This window comes from Balaenoptera ricei, chromosome 5 (genome assembly GCF_028023285.1).
Source record: "Balaenoptera ricei isolate mBalRic1 chromosome 5, mBalRic1.hap2, whole genome shotgun sequence".
Lineage (NCBI taxonomy): Eukaryota > Metazoa > Chordata > Mammalia > Artiodactyla > Balaenopteridae > Balaenoptera > Balaenoptera ricei.
Genome location: NC_082643.1, coordinates 38,993,315 through 39,020,632, shown reverse-complemented (window position 1 = coordinate 39,020,632; position 27,318 = coordinate 38,993,315). Strand labels below are relative to the sequence as shown.

Below are 27,318 nucleotides of genomic sequence, written 5' to 3'. Positions count from 1 at the left end.
ATTAGAAAGGCTTAGTAAGAGGAAAATATAATTGCTTTTCCAGTAATTTCTACTTATGATTGACAGAAAACAGAGAATAAATAAATGTCTACATCTTATTTGAAAATTTGAATCTTCGGTGATTTTTTTTTTTAAGTTTGTTTCCACTTTTTTTATATTTTATTTATTTATTTTTGGCCGCATCGTGTCTTTGTTGCTGCACGTGGGCTTTCTCTAGCTGTGGCCAGCGGGGGGTACTCTTCAGTGCAGTGTGCGGACTTCTCATTGCATTGGCTTCTCTTGTTGCAGAGCACGGGCTCTAGGTGCGCAGGCTTCCGTAGTTGTGGTGCACGGGCTTAGTTGCTCTGTGGCATGTGGGATCTTCCCGGACCAGGGCTCGAACCTGTGCCCTCTGCATTGGCAGGCGGATTCTTAACCAGTGCACCACCAGAGAAGCCCTTCCATGATGTTTTTATCTTTCAATTTTTTTCCAGTTTATTTTGAAAAATATTTTCGTTGTGTGTGACATTTTGGCACCTCTTATTGATTATTTATTCATTATTATTTACGATTTCTTTTTTCAACTTTGATATGGTATTCATTATTAAAATTAACCTCACTCTACACCAAATATACTAATGGAATGTTTTGTGTGGTCCCAGAGCCACATCAACTAGGTATCCACTGGCCTGAAGCTGAATATGGGTGACGTATAAGTTGGCTACTGGCTCCTTGAGAATGAATGAGAAAGGTTTCCATGAGGAAGAACTTTGTGGTTCTTCAGGTTATTTATCTCATAATCTTGTTATATGGTTAGCTATAGTAATCCGATTAAGTATACTGAAATTCTAGTAAGAAAGACGTAAAGAGAAATTACTTAGAAAGGAAAAGTGTTTTATAAAATACAAATATATATTCTTGTCTAACACCAAAAGACTGGAGATTTTATTTATGAGGCCAATGTCTTTCATAAAAATTAGAGAATAATCTTATCTTTTTCATCTTTTAAGAAAATCAAACTTTTTTTTTTTTCTTTCAGCATGTGGAGAAACCCTACAAGAATCCAATGGCAACCTTTCCTCCCCAGGATTTCCAAATGGCTACCCATCTTATACACACTGCATCTGGAGAGTTTCTGTGACCCCAGGAGAGAAGGTAGTTTATCCCATCAAGAGTTCTCCTTTAATCTCAGATGCAAAGGTTCATTTTCTTTCAAATATAATTTACTTTGTTTTTTATTCTTGTTTGATTAGTAAAATAGCTCAGAAATTTTATAACGGAAATTACTCAAACTCCAGGAATTTTTTGAAAGATGTAATTTTAAAAGAAATGGTAAATGGTCTAAAAGGGTTGACATAATACAAATTATGTACTCAGACACACTGAAATTAAAAGTCAGTATCAGATGGATAACTAGAAAAATCCCACACATTTTAAAATTGAGAAATACACATTAAATATTCAATTCATTCAAGAAGATATTGTGATAAAATTAGAAATTATTTTCAATTATAACAAAAATACTGAGAATACCAAACCTGTAAGATGCACCTAAAGCAGTACTTAGAAGGAAATTCACAGACCTAAATGCTCATATTAGGAAATAAGAAATACCCAAAACTAATGAGATTGACATTCACATAAAGAGACTAGAAAAAGAGCAATAAAATAAATGACAAAGTACATAAAGGAGGAAGTAATAAATAAAAGATAAAGTTGAAAATATCATGGTATTGTACAAAGTGTGGACAAAGTTGGTACTTGAAACAATTTAGAAAAATAGAGAAATGGGTGAAAAGAGATCAAGAAAAAAAAAGAATAACAGAGAAAGCACAATTAGCTAATATTTAGAATAAAAAGATTATAACCATAGATACTTTAGGCACCAAAAGAACATTTTGAACATTATGCCAATAACTTTAAAATTGTAAATGAAATGGGCAAATTACTACAAAATATTACTTACTAAGTTCTTATTTGAGAAGAAATAAAAAGCTTGAATGCTCCTATAACCACTAAAGAAATCAAATTACTATTTTATTGAATTATTAGTCAAAATTTTTTCAACAATGAAATCCAGGCTCAGATGGCTTCATCAGTGAGTTCTACACAACAACCAAATAAGAATTAAGTATAATCTTATATAAAGTCTTCCAGGGAATAAAATAAAAGATACCCTCTCCTATTGATATGGCTAGCAAAACCTTGATAGCCATCCTGATGACAAGAACAGTGTAAGAAAGGAAAATTTTAACCCAGACTCACACTTGAATATGTATGTAAAATCCTCCCCACATTAGCAAACCAAATGCAAATATATATGCCTGTGTATGTATGTATGTATCTATCTATCAATCTGTAAATATATAGATAATATATAATATATATATATTTCAAGGGCAGATATATGCATGGATATGTGTATATATGTATGATATATTATGTATATATGTTTGTGTGTATATGTATATGTAAATATATACAAGCACCATTAGATGAGTATCTCAATTAAATCAAGAAAAATAATCTATTAATGATTTAACAACAACAACAAAGCCTGAGCAAACTAGGAATAGAAGAGTATTAATCTTATAAAGAGAAGCAACAAAAATTAGTGCAAATACCATTATCATTAGGGTAATTCTGAAAGTATTTCCTTTGAGATAAGTAAAAAACCAAGTATGTCCACCAGTCCTCTTCTTTTTTTAACATTTTGGTGGAAATAGTAGCATGTTAAGGCAAGAAAACGGAATTACACATGTAAGAATTAAAAAGGAAGACATAAAATTCCTTTTATCATATTGTTTGTTTGGTTATAGAATTTAAAATTATTAAGAAGTGAAATGAATAAATCTATTAATTTCTGGATTCTGTCTGGAATGCTAACCTTAAAAGTCTTCCCAGACCAAGATTGTAATGATATCAATTTTTGTTTTTTACTAGTTATTAAATTATTTTTGTCCTTCGCCTTTGACTAATTCATCTGGAATGACTCATATACACTTTGAGTTTTGGTGGAAAAGCAAATGTAGTTAAGAAAGTTTCAACTCCCTGAAAATTGAGTGTTGTTACGAGTATCATGGGTATGGAGTTGTCCAGGATGTTGCAATACTCACAATGAAAACTAAATGAAACTCTTGCGTAGCATAAACAGATTTTATACATAAAAAGTTACAACTGACTTGTAATACATGAACACATACATAATTCTTTATAGAGTTATTTTTAAGCATTATGAGTCTATGTTGTAATATAGTTATAGGTGTTGATCAATTTCTGTTTAAATCCTTTGAATAAGCCCCTGAAAACATATTATGAAAATCATTAAAGAGGTACTGAAGAGCAAGATATAAAAGATGATAAAGCTTCAGAGAAAGTTTAAAATTGTACATGATATTTTTTTTTCAGTTTTTCTTAGTTTTTTAAAAACATTTTTATTGGAGTCTAGTTGATTTACAATGTTGTGTTAGTTTCAAGTGTATAGCAAAGTGAATCAGTTTTACATATACATATGTCCACTCTTTTTTAGATTCTGTTCGCATATAGGCCATTACAGAGTATTGAGTAGAGTTCCCTGTGCTATAGAGTAGGCCCTTTTTAGTTATCTATTTTATATATAGTAATGTGTGTATGTCAATCCCAATCTCCCACTTTATACCTTCCACCCCCACCCCCTTACCCCCTGGTAACCATAAGTTTGTTTTCTACATCTGTAACTCTATTTATGTTTTGTAGATGTTCATTTGTACTATTTTTTAAGATTCTACATATAAGTTATATCATATGACATTTGTCTTTCTCTATCTGACTTATTTCACTCAATATGACAATCTCTAGATCCATCCATGTTGCTGCAATATACATGAGTTTTTAAAGTAAAGCATTGTAGAATATGGAAAGTTTTGGCACAAGATTAATCAAATTAAATCAGTTTGTAAGAGCAAAATAATACCTGGAAAAAAAGTTTCTCCTATCTAACTGCAGTACCCATACCATCAGCATTCAAAGTTTATTCAGTTTTCTTGTATCTAGGATTACTAATAAAATGGTATTTTCCAAAATGTTGCAAATAGGAAAAAATAAACAAATCTATCATTTTTTCTCCTATTTTTTTAATATTGTGTACAATTATGAGCAAATAAATTTATTGTTATAAGTGGCCAATGAACAATATTAACTCATTTTTTATTCTTATATTTTTATTATTTTCTTTCAATATTTAAGTTCATTCTGCTCTTCTTTTATATTTTATTGAAGTATTGTTGACTTACAGTTTTATATTAGTTTCAGGTGTACAGCATAGTGATTCAGTATTTTTACAGATTATACTCCATTAAAATTATTACAAGATAATGGCTATAGTTATCTGTGCTGTACAATATATCCTTTTTGCTTACTTATTTTATACATAGTAGTTTTTATCTTTTATTCCCATGCCCCTGATTTGTCCCTCCTCCTCTACCTCTCCCTTCTGGTAACTACAATTTTGTTTTCTATATCTGTGAGTCTGTTTCTGTTTTGTATATACATTCATTTGTATTATATTTTAGAATCCACATATAAGTGATTTCATACAGTATATGTCTTTCTCCATCTGACTTTGTTTCACTAAGCATAATATTCTCTGGATCCATCCATGTTGCTGCAAATGGCAGGATTTCATTCTTTTTATGGCTAATATTGCTATATACAAAGGAATGTGTGTATATATATATATATATATATATATATATATATATATATATATATATATATGGCATATCTTCTATATCCATTCATCTGTAGATTGACACTTGGGTGCTTCCATATCTTGACTACTGTAAATAGAGCTGCTGTGAACGTTGGGGTGCATGTATCCTTTTGAATTAGTGTTGTCATTTTTTCCAGATATATACCCAGGGATCAAATTGCTGGATCATATGATAGTTCAATTTTTAGTTTTTTGAGGAACCTCCGTACTGTTTTCTAGAGTGGCTGCATCAATTTACTTTCCCACCAATAGTGTAGGAGGGTTCTCTTTTCTCCACATCCTCTCCAACATTTGCTATTTGTAGAATTTTTGATTATAGCCATTGTGACAGGTGTGAGGTGATATCCCCTTGTGGTTTTGATTTGCATTTCTCTAATAATTAGCCATATTGAGCATCTCTTCATGTGCCTGTTGGCCATCTGTATGTCTTTTTGGAGAAATGTCTGTCAGAAGATTCTTTCCAGTTTTTTATTGGATTGCCTTTTTTTTATATTGAGTTGTATGAGCTGATTATGTATTTTGGATATTAAACCCTTGTCAGTCATATCATTTGCAAACATTTTCTCCCATTCAGTAAGTTGTCTTTTTGTTTTGTTGATGGTTTCCTTTCCTGTGCAAAAACTTTTAAGTTTAATTAGGTCCCATTTGTTTATTTTTGCTCTTATTTCTTTTGCCTTAGGAGACAGATCAAAAAAATATTGCTACTATTTATGTCAAAGAGTGCTCTGCCTATGTTCTCTTCTAGGATTTTTATGGTTTCTGGTCTTTCATTTAGGTTTTTAATACATTTTGAGTTTTTTTTTTTAACATCTTTATTGGAGTATAATTGCTTTACAATGGTGTGTTAGTTTCTGCTTTATAACAAAGTGAATCAGTTATACATATACATATATTCCCATATCTCTTCCCTCTTGCATCTCCCTCCCTCTCACCTTCCTATCCCACCCCTCTAGGTTGTCACAAAGCACAGAGCTGATCTCCCTGTGCTATGCGGTTGCTTCCCACTAGCTACCTGTTTTACGTTTGGTAGTGTATATATGTCCATGCCACTCTCTCACTTTGTCACATCTTGCCCTTCCCCCTCCCCATATCCTCAAATCCATTCTCTAGTAGGTCTGTGTCTTTATTCCCGTCTTGCCACTAGGTTCTTCATGACCTCTTTTTTTTTTTCCCTTAGATTCCATATATATATGTGTTAGCACACTGTATTGGTTTTTCTCTTTCTGACTTACTTCACTCTGTATGACAGACTCTAACTCCATCCACCTCACTACAAATACAAATTCTTTCATGTGTTTGTTGGCAATCTGTATATCTTCTTTGGAGAAATGTCTATTTAGGTCTTATGTCCATTTTTGGATTGAGTTGTTTGTTTTTTTGTTATTGAGCTGCATGCACTGTTTGTAAATTTTGGAGATTAATCTTTTATCGGTTGCTTCATTTGCAAATATTTTCTCCCATTCTGAGGGTTGTTTTTTGGTCTTGTTTATGGTTTCCTTTGCTGTGCAAAAACTTTTAAGTTTCATTAGGTCCCATTTGTTTATTTTTGTTTTTATTTCCATTTCTCTAGGAGGTGGATCAAAAAGGATCTTGCTGTGATTTATGTCATAGTGTTCTGCCTATGTTTTCCTCTAAGAGTCGGATGGTGTCTGGCCTTACATTTAGGTCTTTAATCCATTTTGAGTTTATTTTTGTGTATGGTGTTAGGGAGTGTTCTAATTTCATTCTTTTACATGTACCTGTCCAGTTTTCCCAGCACCACTTATTGAAGAGGTTGTCTTTTCTCCACTGTATATGCTTGCCTCCTTTATCAAAGATAAGGTGACCATATGTGCGTGGGTTTATCTCTGGGCTTTCTATCCTGTTCCATTGATCTATGTTTCTGTTTCTGTGCCGGTACCATACTGTCTTGATTACTGTAGCTTTGTAGTATAGTCTGAAGTCAGGGAGCCTGATTCCTCCAGCTCCATTTTTCGTTCTCAAGATTGCTTTGGCTATTCGGGGTCTTTTGTGTTTCCATACAAATTGTGAAATTTTTTGTTCTAGTTCTGTGAAAAATGCCAGTGGTAGTTTGATAGGGATTTCATTGAATCTGTAGATTGCTTTGGGTAGTAGAGTCATTTTCACAATGTTGATGCTTCCAATCCAAGAACATGGCATATCTCTCCATCTATTTGTATCATCTTTAATTTCTTTCATCAGTGTCTTATAATTTTCTGCATAAGGTCATTTGTCTCCTCAGGTAGGTTTATTCCTAGATATTTTATTCTTTTTGTCACAATGGTAAATGGCAGTGTTTTCTTAAATTGACTTTCAGATTTTTCATCATTAGTGTATAGGAATGCCAGAGATTTCTGTGCACTAATTTTGTATCCTGCTACTCTACCAAATTCATTGATTAGCTCTAGTAGTTTTCTGGTAACATCTTTAGGATTCTCTATGTTTAGTACCTTGTCATCTGCAAACAGTTACAGCTTCACTTCTTCTTTTCCAATTTAGATTCCTTTATTTCTTTTTCTTCTCTAATTGCTGTGGCTAAAACTTCCAAAACTATGTTGAATAAGAGTGGGCAACCTTGTCTTGTTCCTGATCTTAGTGGAAATGGTTTCAGTTTTTCACCATTGAAGACGATGTTGGCTGTGGGTTTGTCATATATGGCCTTTATTGAGGAAAGGAGGAAAGTTGAGGAAAGTTCCCTCTATGTCTACTTTCTGTAGGGTTATTATCATAAATGGGCGTTGAATTTTGTCAAAAGCTTTCTCTGCATCTATTGAGATGATCATATGGTTTTTCTCCTTCAGTTTGTTAATATGGTGTATCATGTTGCTTGATTTGCCTATATTGAAGAATCCTTGCATTCCTGGGATAAACCCCACTTGTCATAGTGTATGATCCTTATAAGGTGCTGTTGGATTCCGTTTGCTAGTATTTTGTTGAGGATTTCTGCATCTATGTTCATCAGTGATATTGACCTGTAGTTTTCTTTCTTTGTGACGTCTTTGTCTGGTTTTGGTATCAGTGTGATGGTGGCCTTGTAGAATGACTTTCGCAATGTTCCTCCATCTGCTATAGTTTGGAAGAGTTGGAGAAGGATAGGTGTTAGCTCTTCTGTAAATGTTTGATAGAATTCACCTGTGAAGCCATGCAGTCCTGGGCTTTTGTTTGTTGGAAGATTTTTTTTTTTTAATTTTTATTTATTTATTTATTTTATTTATTTTTGGGTATGTTGGGTCTTCCTTTCTGTGCGAGGACTTTCTCTAGTTGCGGCGAGCATGGGGCACTCTTCATCGCGGTGTGTGGGCCTCTCACCGTCGCGGCCTCTCTTGTTCCAGAGCACAGGCTCCTGACGTGCAGGCTCAGTAGTTGTGACTCATGGGCCCAGTGGCTCCGTGGTATGTGGGATCTTCCTAGACCAGGGCTCGAACTTGTGTCCCCTGCATTTGCAGGCAGATTCTCAACCACTGCACCATCAGGGAAGCCCTGTTGGAAGATTTTTAATCACAGTTTCTATTTCAGTGCTTGTGATTGGTCTGTTCATATTTTCTATTTCTGCCTGGTTCAGTCTTGACAGGTTGTGCATTTCTAAGAATTTGTCCATTTCTTCCAGGTTGTCCATTTTATTGGCATACAATTACTTGTTGTAATCTCTGATGATCCTTTGTATTTCTGCAGTGTCAGTTGTTACTTCTCCTTTTTCATTTCTAATTCTATTGATTTGAGTCTTCTCCCTTTTTTTCTTCATAAGTCTAGCTAATGGTTTATCAATTTTGTGTATCTTCTCAAAGAACCAGCTTTTAGTTTTATTGATCTTTGCTATTGTTTCCTTCATTTCTTTTTCATTTATTTCTGATCTGATCTTTATGATTTCTTTCCTTCTGCTAACTTTGGGGTTCTTTTGTTCTTCTTTCTCTAATTGCTTTAGGTATAAGGTTAGGTTGTTTATTTGAGATGTTTCTTGTTTCTTAAGGTAGGATTGTATTGCTATAAACTTCCCTCTTAGAACTTCTTTTGCTGCATCCCATAGGTTTTGCTTTTGGGACGTCATATTTTCATTGTCATTTTTTCTAGGTATTTTTTTATTTCCTCTTTGATTTCATCAGTGCTCTCTTGGTTGTTAAGTAGTGTGTTGTTTAGCTTCCATGTGTTTGTATTTCTTACAGATTTTTCTCCTGTAATTGATATCTAGTCTCATAGCGTTGTGGTCAGAAAAGATACTTGATATGATTTCAATTTTCATAAATTTACCAAGGCTTGATTTGTGACCCAAGATATGACCTATCCTGGAAAATGTTCCATGAGCACTTGAGAAGAATGTCTATTCTGTTGTTTTGGGATGGAATCTCCTATAAATATCCATTAAGTCCATCTTGTTTAACATATCATTTAAAGCTTGTGTTTCCTTATTTATTTTCATTTTGGATGATCTGTCCATTGGTGAAAGTGGGGTGTTAAAGTCCCCTACTATGATTGTGTTACTGTCGATTTCCCCTTTTATGACTGTTAGTATTTGCCTTATGTATTGAGGTGCTCCTATGTTGGGTGCATAAGTATTTACAATTGTTATATCTTCCTCTTGGATCGATCCCTTGATCATTATATAGTGTCCTTCTTTGTCTCTTGGAATAGTCTTTATTTTAAAGTCTATTTTGTCTGATATGAGAATTGCTACTCCAGCCTTCTTTTGATTTCCATTTGCATGGAATATCTTTTTCCATCCCCTCACTTTCAGTCTGTATGTGTCTCTAGGTCTGAAGTGGGTCTCTTGTAGACAGCATATATACAGGTCTTGTTTTTGTATCCATTCAGCCAGTCTATGTCTTTTGGTTGGAGCATTTAATCCATTTACATTTAAGGTAATTATCGATGTGTATGTTCCTATTAACATTTTCTTAATTGCTTTGGGTTTATTATTGTAGGTCTTTTCCTTCTCTTGTGTTTCCGGCCTAGAGAAGTTCCTTTAGCATTTGTTGTAAAGCTGGTTTGGTGATGCTGAATTCTCTTAGCTTTTGCTTATCTGTAAAGCTTTTAATTTCTCTGTCAAATCTGAATGAGATCCTTGCTGGGTAGAATAATCTTGGTTGTAGGTTTTTCTCCTTCATCACTTTTAATGTGCCCTGCCACTCCCTTCTGGCTTTCAAAGTTTCTGCTGAAAGTTCAGCTGTTAACTTTATGGGGATTTCCTTATGTGTTATTTGTTGTTTTCCCTTGCTGCTTTTAGTGTTTGTTCTTTGTATTTAATTTCTGATAGTTTGATTAATATGTGTCTTGGCCTGTTTCTCCTTGGATTTATCCTGTATGAGACTCTGTCTGCTTTCTGGACTTGATTAACTATTTCCTTTCCCATATTAGGGAAGTTTTCAACTCTAATCTCTTCAAATATTTTCTCAGTCCCTTTCTTTTCCTCTTCTTCTTCTTGGACCCCTATAATTCGAATGTTGGTGTGTTTAATGTTGTCCCAGAGGTCTCTGAGACTGTCCTCAGTTCTTTTCATTCTTTTTTCTTTATTCTGCTCTGCAGTAGTTACTTCCACTATTTTATCTTCCAGGTTACTTATCCATTCTTCTGCATCAGTTTTTGTGCTATTGATCCCTTCTAGATAATCTTTAATTTCATTTATTGTGTTGTTTATCACTGTTTGTTTGCTCTTTAGTTCTTCTAGGTCCTTGTTAAACGTTTCTTGTATTTTCTCCATTCTATTTCCAAGATTTTGTATCATCTTTACCCTCATTATTCTTAATTCTTTTTCAGGTAGATTGCCTATTTCCTCTTCATTTGTTAGGTCTGGTGGGTTTTTGCCTTGCTCCTTCATCTGTGTGTTTCTCTGTCTTCTCATTTTGCTTAACTTATTGTGTTTGGGGTCTCCTTTTCACAGGTTGCAGGTTCGTAGTTCCTGCTGTTTTTGGTGTCTGTGCCCAGTGGCTAAGGTTGGTTTAGTGGGTTGTGTAGGCTTCCTGGTAGAGGGGACTAGTGCCTGTGTTCTGGTGGATGAGGCTGGATCTTGTCTTTCTGGTGGGCAGGTCCATGTCTGATGGTGTGTTTTGGGGTGTCTGTGGCCTTACTATGATTTTAAGCAGCCTCTGTGGTAATGGATTGGGTTGTGTTCCTGTATTGCTAATTGTTTGAGATAGTGTGTCCTGCACTGTAGTTTGCTGGTCATTGAGTGGAGCTGGGTCTTGGCATTGAGATGGAGATCTCTGGGAGATTTTTGTCGTTTGATATTACATGGAGCTGGGAGGTCTCTTGTGGACCAATGTCCTGGACTTGGCTCTCCCATCTCACTGGCACAGCCCTGATGGCTGGCTGGAGCTGCAAGAGCCTGTCCTCCACACAGATTAGAATAAAAGGGATGAAAGAAAGAAAGAAAGAAAGAAACTAAGAAAGAGAGTAAGAAAGAAAGAAAGAAAGGAAGAAAGAAAGAAAGAAAGGAAGGAAGAAAAAGGAAGGAAGGAAGGAAGGAAGAAAGAAAGAAAGAAAGAAAGAAAGAAAGAAAGAAGAAAGAAGATAAAATAAAATAATTAAAATAAAAAATAATTATTAAGAAAAAAATTTTTTTAAGTAATTAAAAAAAAAAAAAATGGACAGACAGAACCCTAGGACAAATGGGAAAATCAAAGCTATACAGACAAAATCACAGACAGAAGCATACACATATACACTCACAAAAAGAGAAAAAGGCAATATATATATATATATATATATATATATATATATATATATATATATATATATATATATATTCTTGCTCCCAAAGTCTACCTCCTCAATGTCGGGTGATTCGTTGTATATTCTGGTATTCCACAGATGCAGGGTACATCAACTTGATTGTGGAGATTTAATCCACTGCTCCTGAGGCTGCTGGGAGAAATTTCCCTTTCTCTTCTTTTTTCACACAGCTACAGGGGTTCAGCTTTGGATCTGGACCCGCCTCTGCGTGTAGGTCACCTGAGGGCGTCTGTTCTTTGCTCAGACAGGATGGGGTTAAAGGAGCAGCTGATTCGGGGGCTCTGGCTCACTGAGGACGGGGGGAGGGAGGGGTATGGATGCGGGGCGAGCCTGCGGCGGCAGAGGCCAGCATGATGTTGCACCAGCCTCAGGCACGCCGTGTGTTCTCCCGGGGAAGTTGTCCCTGGATCACGGGACCCTGGCAGTGGCGGGCTGCACAGGCTCCTGACAGGGGAGGTGTGGAGAGTGACCTGTGCTTGTTCACAGGCTTCTTGGTGGCTGCAGCAACAGCCTTAGCGTCTCATGCCCGTCTCTGGGGTCTGTGCTGATAGCGGCGGCTTGCGCCCGTCTCTGGAGCTCCTTTAAGCAGGGCTCTTAATCCCCTCTCCTCGCGCACCAGGAAACAAAGAGGCAAGAAAAAGTCTCTTGCCTCTTCGGCAGCTCCAGACTTTTCCCCAGACTCCCCAGACACCAGCTAGCTGTGGTGCACTAGCCCCCTTCAGGCTGTGTTCACGCAGCCGACCCCAGTCCTCTCCCTGGAATCCGACCTCCGAAGCCTGAGCCTCAGCTCCCAGCCCCCGCCTGCCCCAGCGGGTGAGCAGACAAGCCTCTCGGGCTGGTGAGTGCTGGTCAGCACTGATCCTCTGTGCAGGAATCTCTCCACTTTGCCCTCCGCGCCCCTGTTGCTGCGCTCTCCTCCTTGGCTCCAAAGCTTCTCCCCTCCGCCACCCGCTGTCTCCATCCGTGAAGGGGCTTCTTAGTGTGTGGAAACCTTTCCTCCTTCACGGCTCCCTCCCACTGGTGCAGGTCCCATCCCTATTCTTTTGTCTCTGTTTTTTCTTTTTTCTTTTGCCCTACCCAGGTACGTGGGGAGTTTCTTTCCTTTTGGGAGGTCTGAGGTCTTCTGCCAGCGTTCAGTAGGTGTTCTGTAGGAGTTGTTCTACATGTAGATGTATTTCTGATGTATTTGTGGGGAGGAAGGTGATCTCCACGTCTTACTCTTCCATCATCTTGAAGCTCCAGGCTACTCTTTTAATGGAGTCATATATAATTAGTATCTTTATCCTCCTCCCAAACCATAAAAGATGTTAAAGAAAGATTATGATTCACATTGTCACATGCTATTGTTTTGATTTGTTTTCAAGCTTGTTTTCTTCCTGAAGCAAATGAGATGTTATTATTGTTTTTTTGCACTTAACATTGATCTATATGCAGATATTTACCTAACATTTTTATTGTGATAAAAAAACATACAACATAAAATTGCTGTCTTAAACATTTTTTCAAATATTGATTGATTAATTGATTGATTGATTTAGGCTGCCCCAGGTCTTAGTTGCAGCACACGGGATCTTAGTTGCGGCATGCAGACTCTTAGTTCTGGTATGTGGACTTCTTAGTTGTGGCATGCAAACTCTTAGTTGTGGCATGCATGTGGATCTAGTTCCCCAACCAGGGATTGAACCTGGGCCCCCTGCATTGGGAGTGCAGAGTCTTTCCCAGTGGACCACTAAGGAAGTCCTTTAACCATTCTTAAATATGCAATATAATAGTGTTAAATACATTCACACTTTATGAAACAGTTCTCCAGAACTTTTTGATCTTGCAAAACTGAAACTCTATATCTGTTAAACAACTCTCCTTTTTCCCCTCCCCTCAGATCTGGTAAGCACCATTTACTTTCTGTTTCTTATGAATTTGACTGCTTTAGATACCTCATATAAGTGAAGTCACACAGTATTTGTTCTTTTGTAACTGACTTATTTTACTTTGCATAATGGCCTCAAGGCTTATTCATGTTGTAGCATGCATAACTTCTCAGGGATTGCTGGATCATATTGCAGTTCTATTTTTAATTATTTGAGGAACCTTCATACTGTCTTCCATAGTGGCTGCACTATTCAGAATCTCTCCAACACCACACATGGGGGTCCAATTTCTCCACATCTTCACCAACATGTGTTATTTTCAAATGTTTTGATACTCACCATTCTAATGGGTGTGAGGTGATAATTCCTTATGGTTTTGATTTACATTTCTCTCATGATTAGTGATGTTGAGCATTTTTTCATATGATTATTGGGCATTTGTACATCATCTTCGGAGAAATGTCTATTCAAGCCTTTTGCCCATTTTTTAAATTGGATTATTTAATTTTTTCTTGTGTTGTAGGGGTCCTTTATATATTCTGGATACTTACCCCTTATGAGACATATGACTTGCAAATATTTTGTCCTTTTCTGTAGATGCCTTTTGACAATGTTGATCATTTCCTTTGCTTCACAAAAGCTTTTTAGTTGATGTAGTACTAATTATCTATTTTTTGTTTTTGTTTCCTTTGCTTTTGGAGACATAACCAAGAAATCATTGCCAGATCCAGTATAATGAAGATTTTCCCCTATGTTTTCTCCTCAGAGGTTTAGAGTTTTGAGTTTTATGTATAGGTCTTTAATCCATTGTTGAGTTAACTTTTGTATATGGCTTAAGATAAGAATCTAAATTCATTCTCTTCCACATAGAGATCCATTTTTCTCAACAACATTTGTTGAATATTTACCAAATATTTTTTTAATGTATCAAATAGTATGCTTTATTTGCCCATTTGATCATCCATAGAAATTAAATAGTTTTACATTTGTATCATAGATAAAATATGGTAGATTTTCCACATCGTTGGACACTTTATTGGTATATATGTATCTTTTTTGCCATAGTTACCAACTCAAAATGTATTCACACTTATAAGGTATATTGTTCTCTAGAATAGTTTTACAGTCCCGAATTCAGATATAGAAAGCTTGATTTATATTTTGGTTCCCAGTAGAAAAGAATATTTTTAAAAAATTGCCAGAACTTCCCTGGTGGTCCAGTGGTTATGAATCCACCTTCCAATGCAGGGTTTGATCCCTGGTTGGGGAACTAAGATCTCACATGCCACAGGGCGACCAAGCCTGCTAGCTGCAACTAGAGGGGAGCCCCTGCACTGCAAAGAAATATCCTGCTGCAACAAAGATCCTGCATGCTGCAACTAAGACCTGACACAGCCAACAACAACAAAAAAAAAAACTTGCTTATTTGATATGAGTAAAAGGTTATTTTCTTTTAACATCCATTTTCTGAAATTTTATTTTCATATATTTTTAAATGAATTTCAAATGTCCATTCTCCATTTTTCTATTAGAGTGATAATTCATTCCATTTTGATTTGAAGAAAAGATTTTACATATTTAGGATATGAATGCTTTATTCACCATATATGTCAGAAACACTTAAATTTTTTCATATTTATTTCCAACTATTCTTTATGTAGGAGATGTGACTTACACAGTTTTCTGTTTTGTGTAATCAACCTACAAACATATACTTTTCAATTTTACACAGGCATGACTTCTATGCTGAGAAATGTTTTACTTGACCATGGTTATCTATTAAGACTGCTGTCCTGCTTTACTTAAAAGAAAATAAGCATGGCCTTCATTAACTTACTTGTTAAGACAGACATTTTAAAATGTATGTAGTCTTGTGTATTACTTGTAATCCAGGTCCTTGGTTGGAGTTGGAGCCACAAGCCCCTTGCTTCTCATTTACAGAGCCTGTTAGAAATTAGGGGGAAAAGTGTTTGAATGCTTGTTTATAGGTATACATCCCACCCATTTCTCCATAGAGCTCCAAATTTGTACTCCCTGTTCAAGCCAGATGGTTAAGAATTGTACTATAATGACACTAATCATAGAAAAACACAGTCATCAGTGAAGGAATTGACCTTTTATTTGCCATCATCATCAGATTGATAGTTAAATAAACATCTCCATAAAACATATAATTTTTACTTTATAATGGCCATCCCCAACACCAAGGTAAAAACTTAATGGTAATTTAAAATTTTCATGTCCTTTCTTCTTTCACTATTACTTTTATTTTTTTAACGGCTTTATTGGAGTATAATTGCTTTACAATGGTGTGTTAGTTTCTGCTTTATAACAAAGTGAATCAGTTATACATATACATATGTTCCCATATCTCTTCCCTCTTGCGTCTCCCTCCCTCCCACCCTCCCTATCCCACCCCTCTAGGTGATCACAAAGCACGGAGCTAATCTCCCTGTGCTATGCGGCTGCTTCCCACTACCTATCTATTTTACGTTTGGTAGTGTATATATGTCCATGTCACTCTCTCACTTTGTCACAGCTTGCCCTTCCCCCTCCCCATATCCTCAAATCCATTCTCTAGTAGGTCTGTGTCTTTATTCCCGTCTTACCACTAGGTTCTTCATGACCTTTTTTTTTTCCCCCTTAGACTCCATATATATGTATTAGCATACTGTATTTGTTTTTCTCTTTCTGACTTACTTCACTCTGTATGACAGGCTCTAGGTCCATCCACCTCATGACAAATAACTCAATTTCGTTTCTTTATATGGCTGAGTAATATTCCATTGTATATATGTGCCACATCTTCTTTATCCATTCATCTGATGATGGACACTTAGGTTGCTTCCATGTCCTGGCTATTGTTAATAGAACTGCAATGAATATTTTGGTACAAGACTCTTTTTGAATTATGGTTTTATCAGGGAATATGCGCAGTAGTGGGATTGTTGGGTCATATGGTAGTTCTATTTTTAGTTTTTTAAGGAACCTCCATACTGTTCTCCATAGTGACTGTATCAATTTATATTCCCACCAACAGTGCAAGAGGGTTCCTTTTTCTCCACACCCTCTCCAGCATTTATTGTTTCTAGATTTTTTGATGATGGCCATTCTGACTGATGTGAGATGATATCTCATTGTAGATTTGATTTGCATTTCTCTAATGATTAATGATGTTGAGCATTCTTTCATGTGTTTGTTGGCAATCTGTATATCTTCTTTGGAGAAATGTCTATTTAGATCTTCTGCCCATTTTTGGATTGAGTTGTTTGTTTTTTTGTTATTGAGCTGCATGAGCTGCGTGTAAATTTTGGACATTAATCCTTTGTCTGTTGCTTCATTTGCAAAATTTTCTCCCATTCTGAGGGTTGTCTTTTGGTCTTGTTTATGGTTTCCTTTGCTGTGCAAAAGCTTTTAAGTTTCATTAGGTCCCAAATGTTTATTTTTGTTTTTCTTCCCATTTCTCTCGGAGGTGGGTCAAAAAGGATCTTGCTGTGATTTATGTCATAGAGTGTTCTGCCTGTTTTCCTCTAAGAGTTTGATAGTGTCTGGGTTTACATTTAGGTCTTTAATACATTTTGAATTTATTTTTGTGTATGGTGTTATGGAGTGTTCTAATTTCATTCTTTTACATGTACCTGTCCAGTTTTCCCAACACCACTTATGGAAGAGGCTGTCTTTTCTCCAATTTATATGCTTGCCTCCTTTATCAAAGATAAGGTGACCATATGTGCATGGGTTTATCTCTGGGCTTTCTATCCTGTTCCATTGATCTATGTTTCTGTTTTTGTGCCAGTACCATACTGCCTTGATTACTGTAGCTTTGTAGTATAGTCTGAAGTCAGGGAGCCTAATCCCTCCAGCTCCATTTTTCGTTCTCAAGATTGCTTTGGCTATTCAGGGTCTTTGTGTTTCCATACAAATTGTGAAATTTTTTGTTTTAGTTCTGTGAAAAATGCCAGTGGTAGTTTGATAGGGATTTCATTGAATCTGTAGATTGCTTTGGGTAGTAGAGTCATTTTCACAATGTTGATTCTTCCAATTCAAGAACATGGCATATCTCTCCATCTATTTGTATCATCTTTAATTTCTTTCATCAGTGTTTTATAATTTTCTGCATACAGGTCTTTTGTCTTCTTAGGTAGGTTTATTCCTAGATATTTTATTCTTTTTGTTGCAATGGTAAATTGGAGTGTTTTCTTAATTTCACTTTCAGATTTTTCATCATTAGTGTATAGGAAGGCCAGAGATTTCTGTGCATTAATTTTGTATCCTGCTACTTTACCAAATTCATTCATTAACTCTAGTCATTTTCTGGTAGCATCTTTAGGATTCTCTATGTTTAGTATCATGTCATCTGCAAACAGTGACAGCTTTACTTCTTCTTTTCCGATTTGGATTCATTTTATTTCTTTTTCTTCTCTGATTGCTGTGGCTAAAACTTCCAAAACTATGTTGAATAATAGTGGTGAGAGTGGGCAACCTTGTCTTGTTCCTGATCGTAGTGGAAATGTTTTCAGTTTTTCACCATTGAGGACAATGTTGGCTGTGGGTTTGTCATATATGGCCTTTATTATGTTGAGGAAAGTTCCCTCTATGCCTACTTTCTGCAGGGCTTTTATCATAAATGGGTGTTGAATTTTGTCAAAAGCTTTCTCTGCATCTATTGAGATGATCATATGGTTTTTCTCCTTCAGTTTGTTAATATGATGTATCACGTTGAGTGATTTGCATATATTGAAGAATCCTTGCATTCCTGGAATAAACCCCACTTGATCATGGTGTATGATCCTTTTAATGTGCTGTTGGATTCTCCTTGCTAGTATTTTGTTGAGGATTTCTGCATCTATGTTCATCAGTGATATTGGCCTTTAGTTTTCTTTCTTTGTGACATCTTTCTCTGGTTTTGGTATCAGGGTGATGGTGGCCTCATAGAATGAGTTGGGGAGTGTTTCTCCCTCTGCAATATTTTGGAAGAGTTTGAGAAGATTAGGTGTTAGCTCTTCTGTAAATGTTTGATAGAATTCGCCTGTGAAGCCATCTGGTCTTGGGCTTTTGTTTGTTGTAAGATTTTTAAACACAGTTTCAATTTCAATGCTTGTGATTGCTCTGTTCATATTTTCTATTTCTTCCTGGTTCACTCTCAGCAGTTGTGCATTTCTAAGAATTTGTCCATTTCTTCCAGTTTGTCCATTTTATTGGCATAGAGTTGCTAGTAGTAGTCTCTCATGATCGTTTGTATTTCTGCAGTGTCAGTTGTTACTTCTCCTTTTTCATGTCTAATTCTATTGATTTGAGTCTTCTCCCTTTTTTTCTTGATGAGTCTGGCTAATGGTTTATCAATTCTGTTTCTCTTCTCAAAGTACCAGCTTTTACTTTTATTGATCTTTGCTATCATTTCCTTCATTTCTTTTTCATTTATTTCTGATCTGATCTTTATGATTTCTTTCCTTCTGCTAACTTTGAGGTTTTTTTGTTCCTCTTTCTCTAATTGCTTTAGGTGCAACATTAGGTTATTTATTTGAGATGTTTCCTGTTTCTTGATGTAGGATTGTATTGCTATAAACTTCCCTCTTAGAACTGCTTTTGCTGCATCCCATAGGTTTTGGATCCTCGTGTCTCCATTGTCATTTGTTTCTAGGTATTTTTTGATTTCCCCTTTGATTTCTTCAGTGATCACTTCGTTATTAAGTAGTGTATTGTTTAGCCTCCATGTGTTTGTATTTCTTACAGATTTTTTTCCTGTAATTGATATCTAGTCTCATAGCGTTGTGGTCAGAAAAGATACTTGATATGATTTCAATTTTCATAAATTTACCAAGGCTTGATTTGTGACCCAAGATATGATCTATCCTGGAAAATGTTCCATGAGCACTTGAGAAGAATGTCTATTCTGTTGTTTTGGGATGGAATCTCCTATAAATATCCATTAAGTCCATCTTGTTTAACATATCATTTAAAGCTTGTGTTTCCTTATTTATTTTCATTTTGGATGATCTGTCCATTGGTGAAAGTGGGGTGTTAAAGTCCCCTACTATGATTGTGTTACTGTCGATTTCCCCTTTTATGGCTGTTAGTATTTGCCTTATGTATTGAGGTGCTCCTATGTTGGGTGCATAAGTATTTACAATTGTTATATCTTCCTCTTGGATCGATCCCTTGATCATTATATAGTGTCCTTCTTTGTCTCTTGGAATAGTCTTTATTTTAAAGTCTATTTTGTCTGATATGAGAATTGCTACTCCAGCCTTCTTTTGATTTCCATTTGCATGGAATATCTTTTTCCATCCCCTCACTTTCAGTCTGTATGTGTCTCTAGGTCTGAAGTGGGTCTCTTGTAGACAGCATATATACAGGTCTTGTTTTTGTATCCATTCAGCCAGTCTATGTCTTTTGGTTGGAGCATTTAATCCATTTACATTTAAGGTAATTATCGATGTGTATGTTCCTATTAACATTTTCTTAACTGCTTTGGGTTTATTATTGTAGGTCTTTTCCTTCTCTTGTGTTTCCGGCCTAGAGAAGTTCCTTTAGCATTTGTTGTAAAGCTGGTTTGGTGGTGCTGAATTCTCTTAGCTTTTGCTTGTCTGTAAAGCTTTTAATTTCTCTTTCAAATCTGAATGAGATTCTTGCTGGGTAGAGTAATCTTAGTTGTATGTTTTTCTCCTTCATCACGTTAAATATGTCAGGCCACTCCCTTCTGGCTTGCAAAGTTTCTGCTGAAAGACCAGCTGTTAACCTTATGGGGATTCATTTATATGTTATTTGTTGTTTTTCCCTTGCTGCTTTTAATATTAGTTCTTTGTATTTAATTTCTGATAGTTTGATTAATATGTGTCTTGGCATGTTTCTCCTTGGATTTATCCTGTATGGGACTCTCTCTGCTTTCTGGACTTGATTAACTATTTCCTTTCCCATATTAGGGAAGTTTTCAACTCCAATCTCTTCAAATATTTTCTCAGTCCCTTTCTTTTCCTCTTCTTCTTCTTGGACCCCTATAATTCGAATGTTGGTGCGTTTAATATTGTCCCAGAGGTCTCTGAGACCGTCCTCAATTCTTTTCATTCTTTTTTTCTTTATTCTGCTCTGCAGTAGTTATTTCCACTATTTTATCTTCCAAGTCACTTATCCGTTCTTTTGCCTCAGTTATCCTGCTATTGATCCCTTCTAGAGAATTTTTAATTTCATTTATTCTGTTGCTCATCACTGTTTGTTTGCTCTTTAGTTCTTCTAAGTCCTTGTTAAACGTCTCTTGTATTTTCTCCATGTTATTTCCAAGATTTTGGATCACCTTTACTATCATTATTCTGAATTATTTTTCAGGTAGACTGCCTATTTCCTCTTCATTTGTTAGGTCTGGTGGGTTTTTGCCTTGCTCCTTCATCTGTGTGTTTCTCTGTCTTATTTTGCTTAACTTACTGTGTTTGGGGTCTCCTTTTCGCAGGTTGCAGGTTCGTAGTTTGAGTTGTTTTTGGTGTCTGTCCCCAGTGGCTAAGGTTGGTTCAGTGGGTTGTGTAGGTTCCTGGTGGAGGGGACTAGTGCCTGTGCTCTGGTGGATGAGGCTGGATCTTGTCTTTCTGGTGGGCAGGTCCACATCTGGTGGTGTTTTTTGGGGTGTCTGTGGCCTCATTTTGATTTTAGGCAGCCTCTGTGGTAATGGATGGGGTTTTGTTCCTGTCTTGCTTGTTGTTTGGCATAGGGTATCCAGCACTGTAGCTTGCTGGTTTTTGAGTGGAGCTGGGACTTGGCGTTGAGATGGAGATCTCTGGGAGATTTTTGCCATTTGATATTACATGGAGCTGGGAGATATCTTGTGGACCAGTGTCCTGAACTTGATTCTCCCACCTCAGTATCACAGCCCTGATGCCTGGCTGGAGCACCAAGAGCCTGTCCTCCACATGGCTCAGAATAAAAGGGAGGAAACAAAGGAAGAAAGAAAGAAGAATATAAAATAAAATAAAATTTAAAAAGTTATTAAAATAAAAAATAATTATTAAGAAAAAAATTTTTTTTGTAATAAAAAAAAATTGGACCAACAGAACCCTAGGACAAATGGTAAAATCAAAGCTATACAGACAAAATCACAGACAGAATCATACACATATACACTCACAAAAAGAGATAAAGGGAAATATATATATATATCTTTGCTCCCAACATCCACCTCCTCAATTTGGGATGATTCGTTGTCTATTCATGTATTCCACAGATGCAAGGCAGATCAAGTTGACTGTGGTGATTTAATCCACTGCTCCTCTGCTGGGAGAGATTTACCTTTCTCTTTTTGGTTTGTACAGCTCGTGGGGTTCAGCTTTGGATCTGGACCCTCCTCTGTGTGTAGGTCGCCTGCGGGCGTCTGTTCCCGCTCAGACAGGGCGGTGTTAATGGAGCAGCTGCTTCTGGTTTCTGGCTCACTCAGGCCGGGAGGAGGGAGGAGTACAGATGCGGGGTGAACCTGTGGCGGCAAAGGCCAGCATGACGTTGCACCAGCCTCAGGCGCACCATGTGTTCTCTCAGGGAAGTTTTCCCTGGATCACGGGACCCTGGCAGTGGCGGGCTGCACAGGCTCCTGGCAGGGGAGGTGTGGAGAGTGACCTGTCCTTGCACACAGGCTTCTTGGTGTTGGCAGCAGCAGCCTTAACGTCTCATGCCCGTCTCTGGGGTCCGCGCTGATAGCCGCGGCTCACGCCCATCTCTGGAGCTCCTTTAAGCAGGGCTCTTAATCCCCTCTCCTCGCGCACCAGGAAACAAAGAGGCAAGAAAAAGTCTCTTGCCTCTTCGGCAGCTCCAGACTTTTTCCCAGACTCCCCCCTGGCTAGCTGTGGCACACTAGCCCCCTTCAGGCTGTGTTCACACAGCCGACCCCAGTCCTCTCCCTGGGATCCGACCTCTGAAGCCTGAGCCTCAGCTCCCAGCACCCACCCGCCCTGGCGGGTGAGCCTACAAAGCTCTTGGACTGGTGACTGCTGGTCGGCACTGATCCTCTGTGTGGGAATCTCTCCGCCTTGCCCTCCACACCCTTGTTGCTGCACTCTCCTCCTTGGCTCCTAAGCTTCCCCCCTCTGCCACCCATGGTCTCCGCCCATGAAGGGGCTTCGTAGTGTGTGGAAACCTTTCCTCCTTCACAGCTCCCTCCCACTGGTGCAGGTCCCGTCCGTATTCTTTTGTCTCTGTTTTTTCTTTTTTCTTTTGCCCTACCCAGGTACGTGGGGAGTTTCTTGCCTTTTGGGAAGTCTGAGGTCTTCTGCCAGCATTCAGTGGGTGTTCTGTAGGAGTTGTTCCACATGTAGATGTATTTCTGATGTATTTGTGGGGAGGAAGTTGATCTCCACGTCTTACTCTTCTGCCATCTTGAAGCTCTCTCCCCCAAGGCAAATTTGAAAATAATTAACAAAAGGGAGTGAATTGCACTGTAAGATAGTAAAAAAACATTATGAAGTTTCAGTAATTCAAATTCTGTGGTATTGTAAAATAGGCTTCTGGATTAATCTAAAAAAGTCAGAATTATGCCTCAGGGAAGAGAAGACATCACATACTCATTTATAGAGATGATGTCTCAAATAAATTGGGAAAAGATTTTTTTAATAAATAATAATGAAATCATTTTAAAATATTTTTGAAAACATTAAACTTTTATTTTATAAATTTATTTATTTATTTATGGCTGCGTTGGGTCTTTGTTGCTGCATGCAGGCTTTCTCTAGTTCTTCGTTGTGGTGCCTGGGATTCTCATTGCGGCAGCTTCTCTTCTTGCAGAGCACAGGCTCTAGGTGTGTGGGTTTCAGTAGCTGCAACATGCGGGCTTAGTGGCTCTGGCTTGTGGGCTCTACTGCACAGGCTCAGTAGTTGTGGCACATGGGCTTAGTTGCTCCGCAGCCTGTGGGACGTCCTGGACCAGGGCTTGAACCCATGTCCCCTGCATCAGCAGGTGGATTCTTAACCATTGCACCACCAGGGAGATCCCTAAAGTTTTATTTTATATTGCATATTTTTTCTAAAGAAAGCATAAATGATTTGTTTTTTATTTTGAAAAAGATGTCAGGTACATAAATTGAAAAAAAGAAAATGTAATAAAATAATTTTTCAGAGCTATTTACATAAACTAAATCTCTTTTATAAAAATGCAAATATACATATTAAAATCAAAATGAAGAATATTATAGTACAAATGGATAAGACAACATTGATGTTATACATATATGAAGAGCTGTTATAAATTAATAAATAAAGATTTACACCATATTAGAAAATGACTGAAGAAGCAGAGTATTTATTGAAGTATCAGGGTAAATAGATATTTAATCAATGTATGAAATTGTTTACTCTCATTTTTTATCAAAGTAATGTTACAACAATGTGCTGTACTTCATTCATTAAATTGGCAAAGAAGGAATAGAATGATAATATCAAATGATGGTGAGAGTACCCAGCTCCTGGAAATAAACATTGAGATAACATTTCTGAAGAACTCTGCTAATCTGTATCACATTTTGCAAAACACTTTATCTTAGAAATTTATCCTACAGCAATTATCTGTTTATATGCAAAGATAGCTATTTAGAAAAATGAAAAATTGAAAACAAAATAAAATTTGAAAGTCGAAAAAAAACACTGATTGATTTTTTTTAAGTACTAAACATTCTATTTTACAAAAATATACATAATGGCCAATGCAAAAGTGAAATGTTTATTTGATAATTTACTTAACAAATTATTTTTATTAAGAAGGAATAAAACATGGTATAAATGAGAAGACTGTCACTAAATTTCTCTCTCTGAAGATGATCACATGAGTTATTATTTTAAAATATCATGGCACCCTTATTACAAACTATTTTTTTTAAAAGACTATATTTCCTGGAACTAGAGACTATGTTTTCAAATTATTGGTAAGTTTAATAAGCAGGTTAAAAATCATAGGCATGAAAAGATCTAATTTTTAAATTACATATGTTAGAGACAAGATTATAGAAGAATATAAGCATTGTGTTGGTATATACCAACACAATGCTTATTTCTCCCTGGTAGGTTTACAAATAGGTTTTGATTTCTTCTTCCTTTCCTTTTCTACAATAAACTTATATTACTTTATCCAGGAAAAAATATTTTTTAAATAAGAGTGTTGTTGCGCAATAATGTGAATGTACTTAATGCCACAGAACTGTATACTTAAAATGGTTAAAATGTTAAATTTTATGTTTATTTTACCACAGTTAAAAATAATAAGATTGAACATAATAATAATAATAATAAGATTGTCAGTGTACATGTATGTCTTCCTAGGACTGAGCTTCCTAAGGTAAAGGCAGTCCTGTTCAATCCCAGGCCGTCCTTGACATTGCACAGCAAATGCTGGGAACAGCCCAGAATGTGCCTCTGGGAATGTAGCCGTACTGAGCTGACAGAAGCACATAATATCGATTTTTTCATTCCTTAGAATTGATTGACCTTTCTACAAGGGCATATTGCTTATGTCTTGACTAGAGTTAATATTTTTTTCTTTTCCTATATAGCCCATTTAAAAACTATCATTTGATCTCTTTCATTTTGCAAAACTTTCTTTTTACAAAATCTAATGATTTACACATATGGGGTCAATTTACAATATAATATTTATATTGCCAAAGGCCACTGCTTAAATTTAGCAATTGCTATGTAGAAAAATCTTTGATTTTATTAAAATAAATGCATCTGCTTGTTTGTGAAAGAAATCTTTGCCATCAAGAATCTTACAAACATATAACAAGGACAAGGCCTAGTAATATAATAGGCAAACTGAAAAATAGCTGAAGAAAGCAAGACACAACTTGTCATGGATTTGCAGAGATAAGAGAGCTCAGATCTTGTTGGGAGATCCAGACATGACTGAAGAGAGGGCAGTATTTATTTCAAACTTTGAGAGATATGAAGAGTTTCTAGAAATAGGGAAGGAGAAAGTAGGATCCCAGGTAGAATTATGTATACCTTGAATAAAGGGATACTAAAATTGGGGTACTTTGTCAGGACGCAATAGCAAGAGTCAGGGATGAGTGGGATGAAGATTCTTCGTTTGAGATAGTGAAAGTGAGGCAGCAAAGGTAGGTTATCACCTAGAATCTTTGATGCCCAGGCTTAGAAATTTATAATGATGGATGTAAAGCCACCAATACCATGATGGGAACCCAACTTTACTGGGTTTAAAATGATCATAGAGTGTAGGATGAATTGGAGAAGAGTTCAATTAAAAACCAAAACACATCTTGTGAAGCTCTTACATTAATTCAGAGAAGCATGGAGAGCACTGACAGTGAAATAGAAGGAGAAGAACATTTTCAGGGGCATTGCAGAGTATCTATAGAAATTGGCAACTGATTAGATATAGGGATGGAGTAAGGATTAAGGAAAGGCAGGTATAAAAAGTGTTCCTGTGAATAGTTGGTGATGACAAATCAAAATTTCAAAATCCAGATATTATCATATATATTTAAGCAGAAAAATTATTTTCATAGCCTAATCCAGCTCCTGGTTTTCACCTGCCATATAATGAATCCCTGATGGAATTATGATCTGAGTCATACAACTAGTCTGTTGTAAGGCAGGGGCTTAAACCAAGGCCCCAAGTTCTCCTGCCCTTTCTTCTTTAGAATTTAAATTAAGAATCCCTTATTTTAACATGTTGATTTTCCTGGGAAACTTTAATGTTTTTATGTCTCCCAGCAGAGTTGGATTAAGTAAATTGGATTAATATTTTTATTTATTTCATAACTGTTTAGGATTTATATTGTAAGGGATGCTCAAATATGTACCATGAAAATAATAATACATGAGATTCTTAACAATGTATTTAGATTACCTTAGTGTTTTTCTACACATTATCCAATTAAATCTTTCTGATTTAATTCTGCTGAGATCAGCCTGATATGATGATCTCCATTTTATAGCAAGAACATTCATTCAAACTCAGAAAGTTTAAGTAAACTAGCAAACTGAGAAGCTAAAACTTGAACCTACACTTTTTGACTCACAGTCACAAACAACTCCTAGTTGTGATAATAAATGCAAATTTTCCCTTTAGTATGATATAGTTCAGCACTGAACAAAACCTTAATTATCAGTTATTCTAGGATTTGGCAAATCTTTCTGGAGAGGATATACAGTAAATATTTTTGGCTCTGCCAGATATACAGTTTGTTCAAATACCCAATGCTACCATTGTATTGCAAAAGCAGTCATAGACAATATGTAAAAGAATGTGTATAACAAAACTTTCTTTACAAAAACTGGCTATAGGCTGGATTTGGCCCATGGGGTATAGTTTACTGGTCCCTGATTTTGCCCCTAGTCTTATTTCTGAGAAGAAAACTGTTGTCTGCCTAGAGAGTTTATCAGACTTGTCCAAGCTACTTCTGGATGGAGCCCTGAAATCTATTTTATTTTACTGCTTTTAATTCTAATATCTCTTTCTAAAGAACTATTTAATAATATCAGTCTAATTGACAAGATTTCTATCTTCCCCAGCCCCAGCACTATAAGGTATAAATATATTCTAATTGGTCTTTTTATGGTATTCATGGAATTAATTTAGGTAGTCAGTAATATCTTAATCGTGCTGACAAAAGTTCACTGGTTATATCTTTCTCTGGAGACTTCCAGACATCTAGTCCCTTGACTGTTGATCTGCCTTTCTTCAAGATTGTTCACTCTGTAAGATTGTAAAACAAAGTCTTTAATAAGCAAACTCCATAGCAATTGAATCCATTTAATTTGCAGAATAGCAACTAAGACGCCAAACAGATGACAGGAAATCTTAGAATTGTTCCTTGTATCTCCCTCAATCCCATGTTCCAGAGGAACTATGATTAATTTTAAATTGAGAAATGGTAAACTGATACTTAACATAAGAAATAAAACATCTATATAATTGTTCTAGGTAGTTTTTATTTCATCATTCTTTGAGAAAAAGATGCAACATATTTATATAAAATAGCATAATATAATATAAAACAATCAAATATTTTT

General features: G+C 36.2%; 1 protein-coding gene across 2 annotated transcripts in view; it reads left to right on the top strand.

Annotated features, from left to right (window-relative positions):
- The window catches only part of TLL1 (tolloid like 1), a 237,100-nt gene that overhangs the window by 146,388 nt on the left and 63,394 nt on the right, over positions 1 to 27,318 (top strand). For both annotated transcript variants that reach the window (XM_059923965.1, XM_059923964.1), the window contains exon 9: positions 1,019 to 1,134. In XM_059923965.1, coding sequence (XP_059779948.1) covers positions 1,019 to 1,134 — 116 coding nt within the window. The remainder of the gene's footprint in view (positions 1 to 1,018; positions 1,135 to 27,318) is intronic.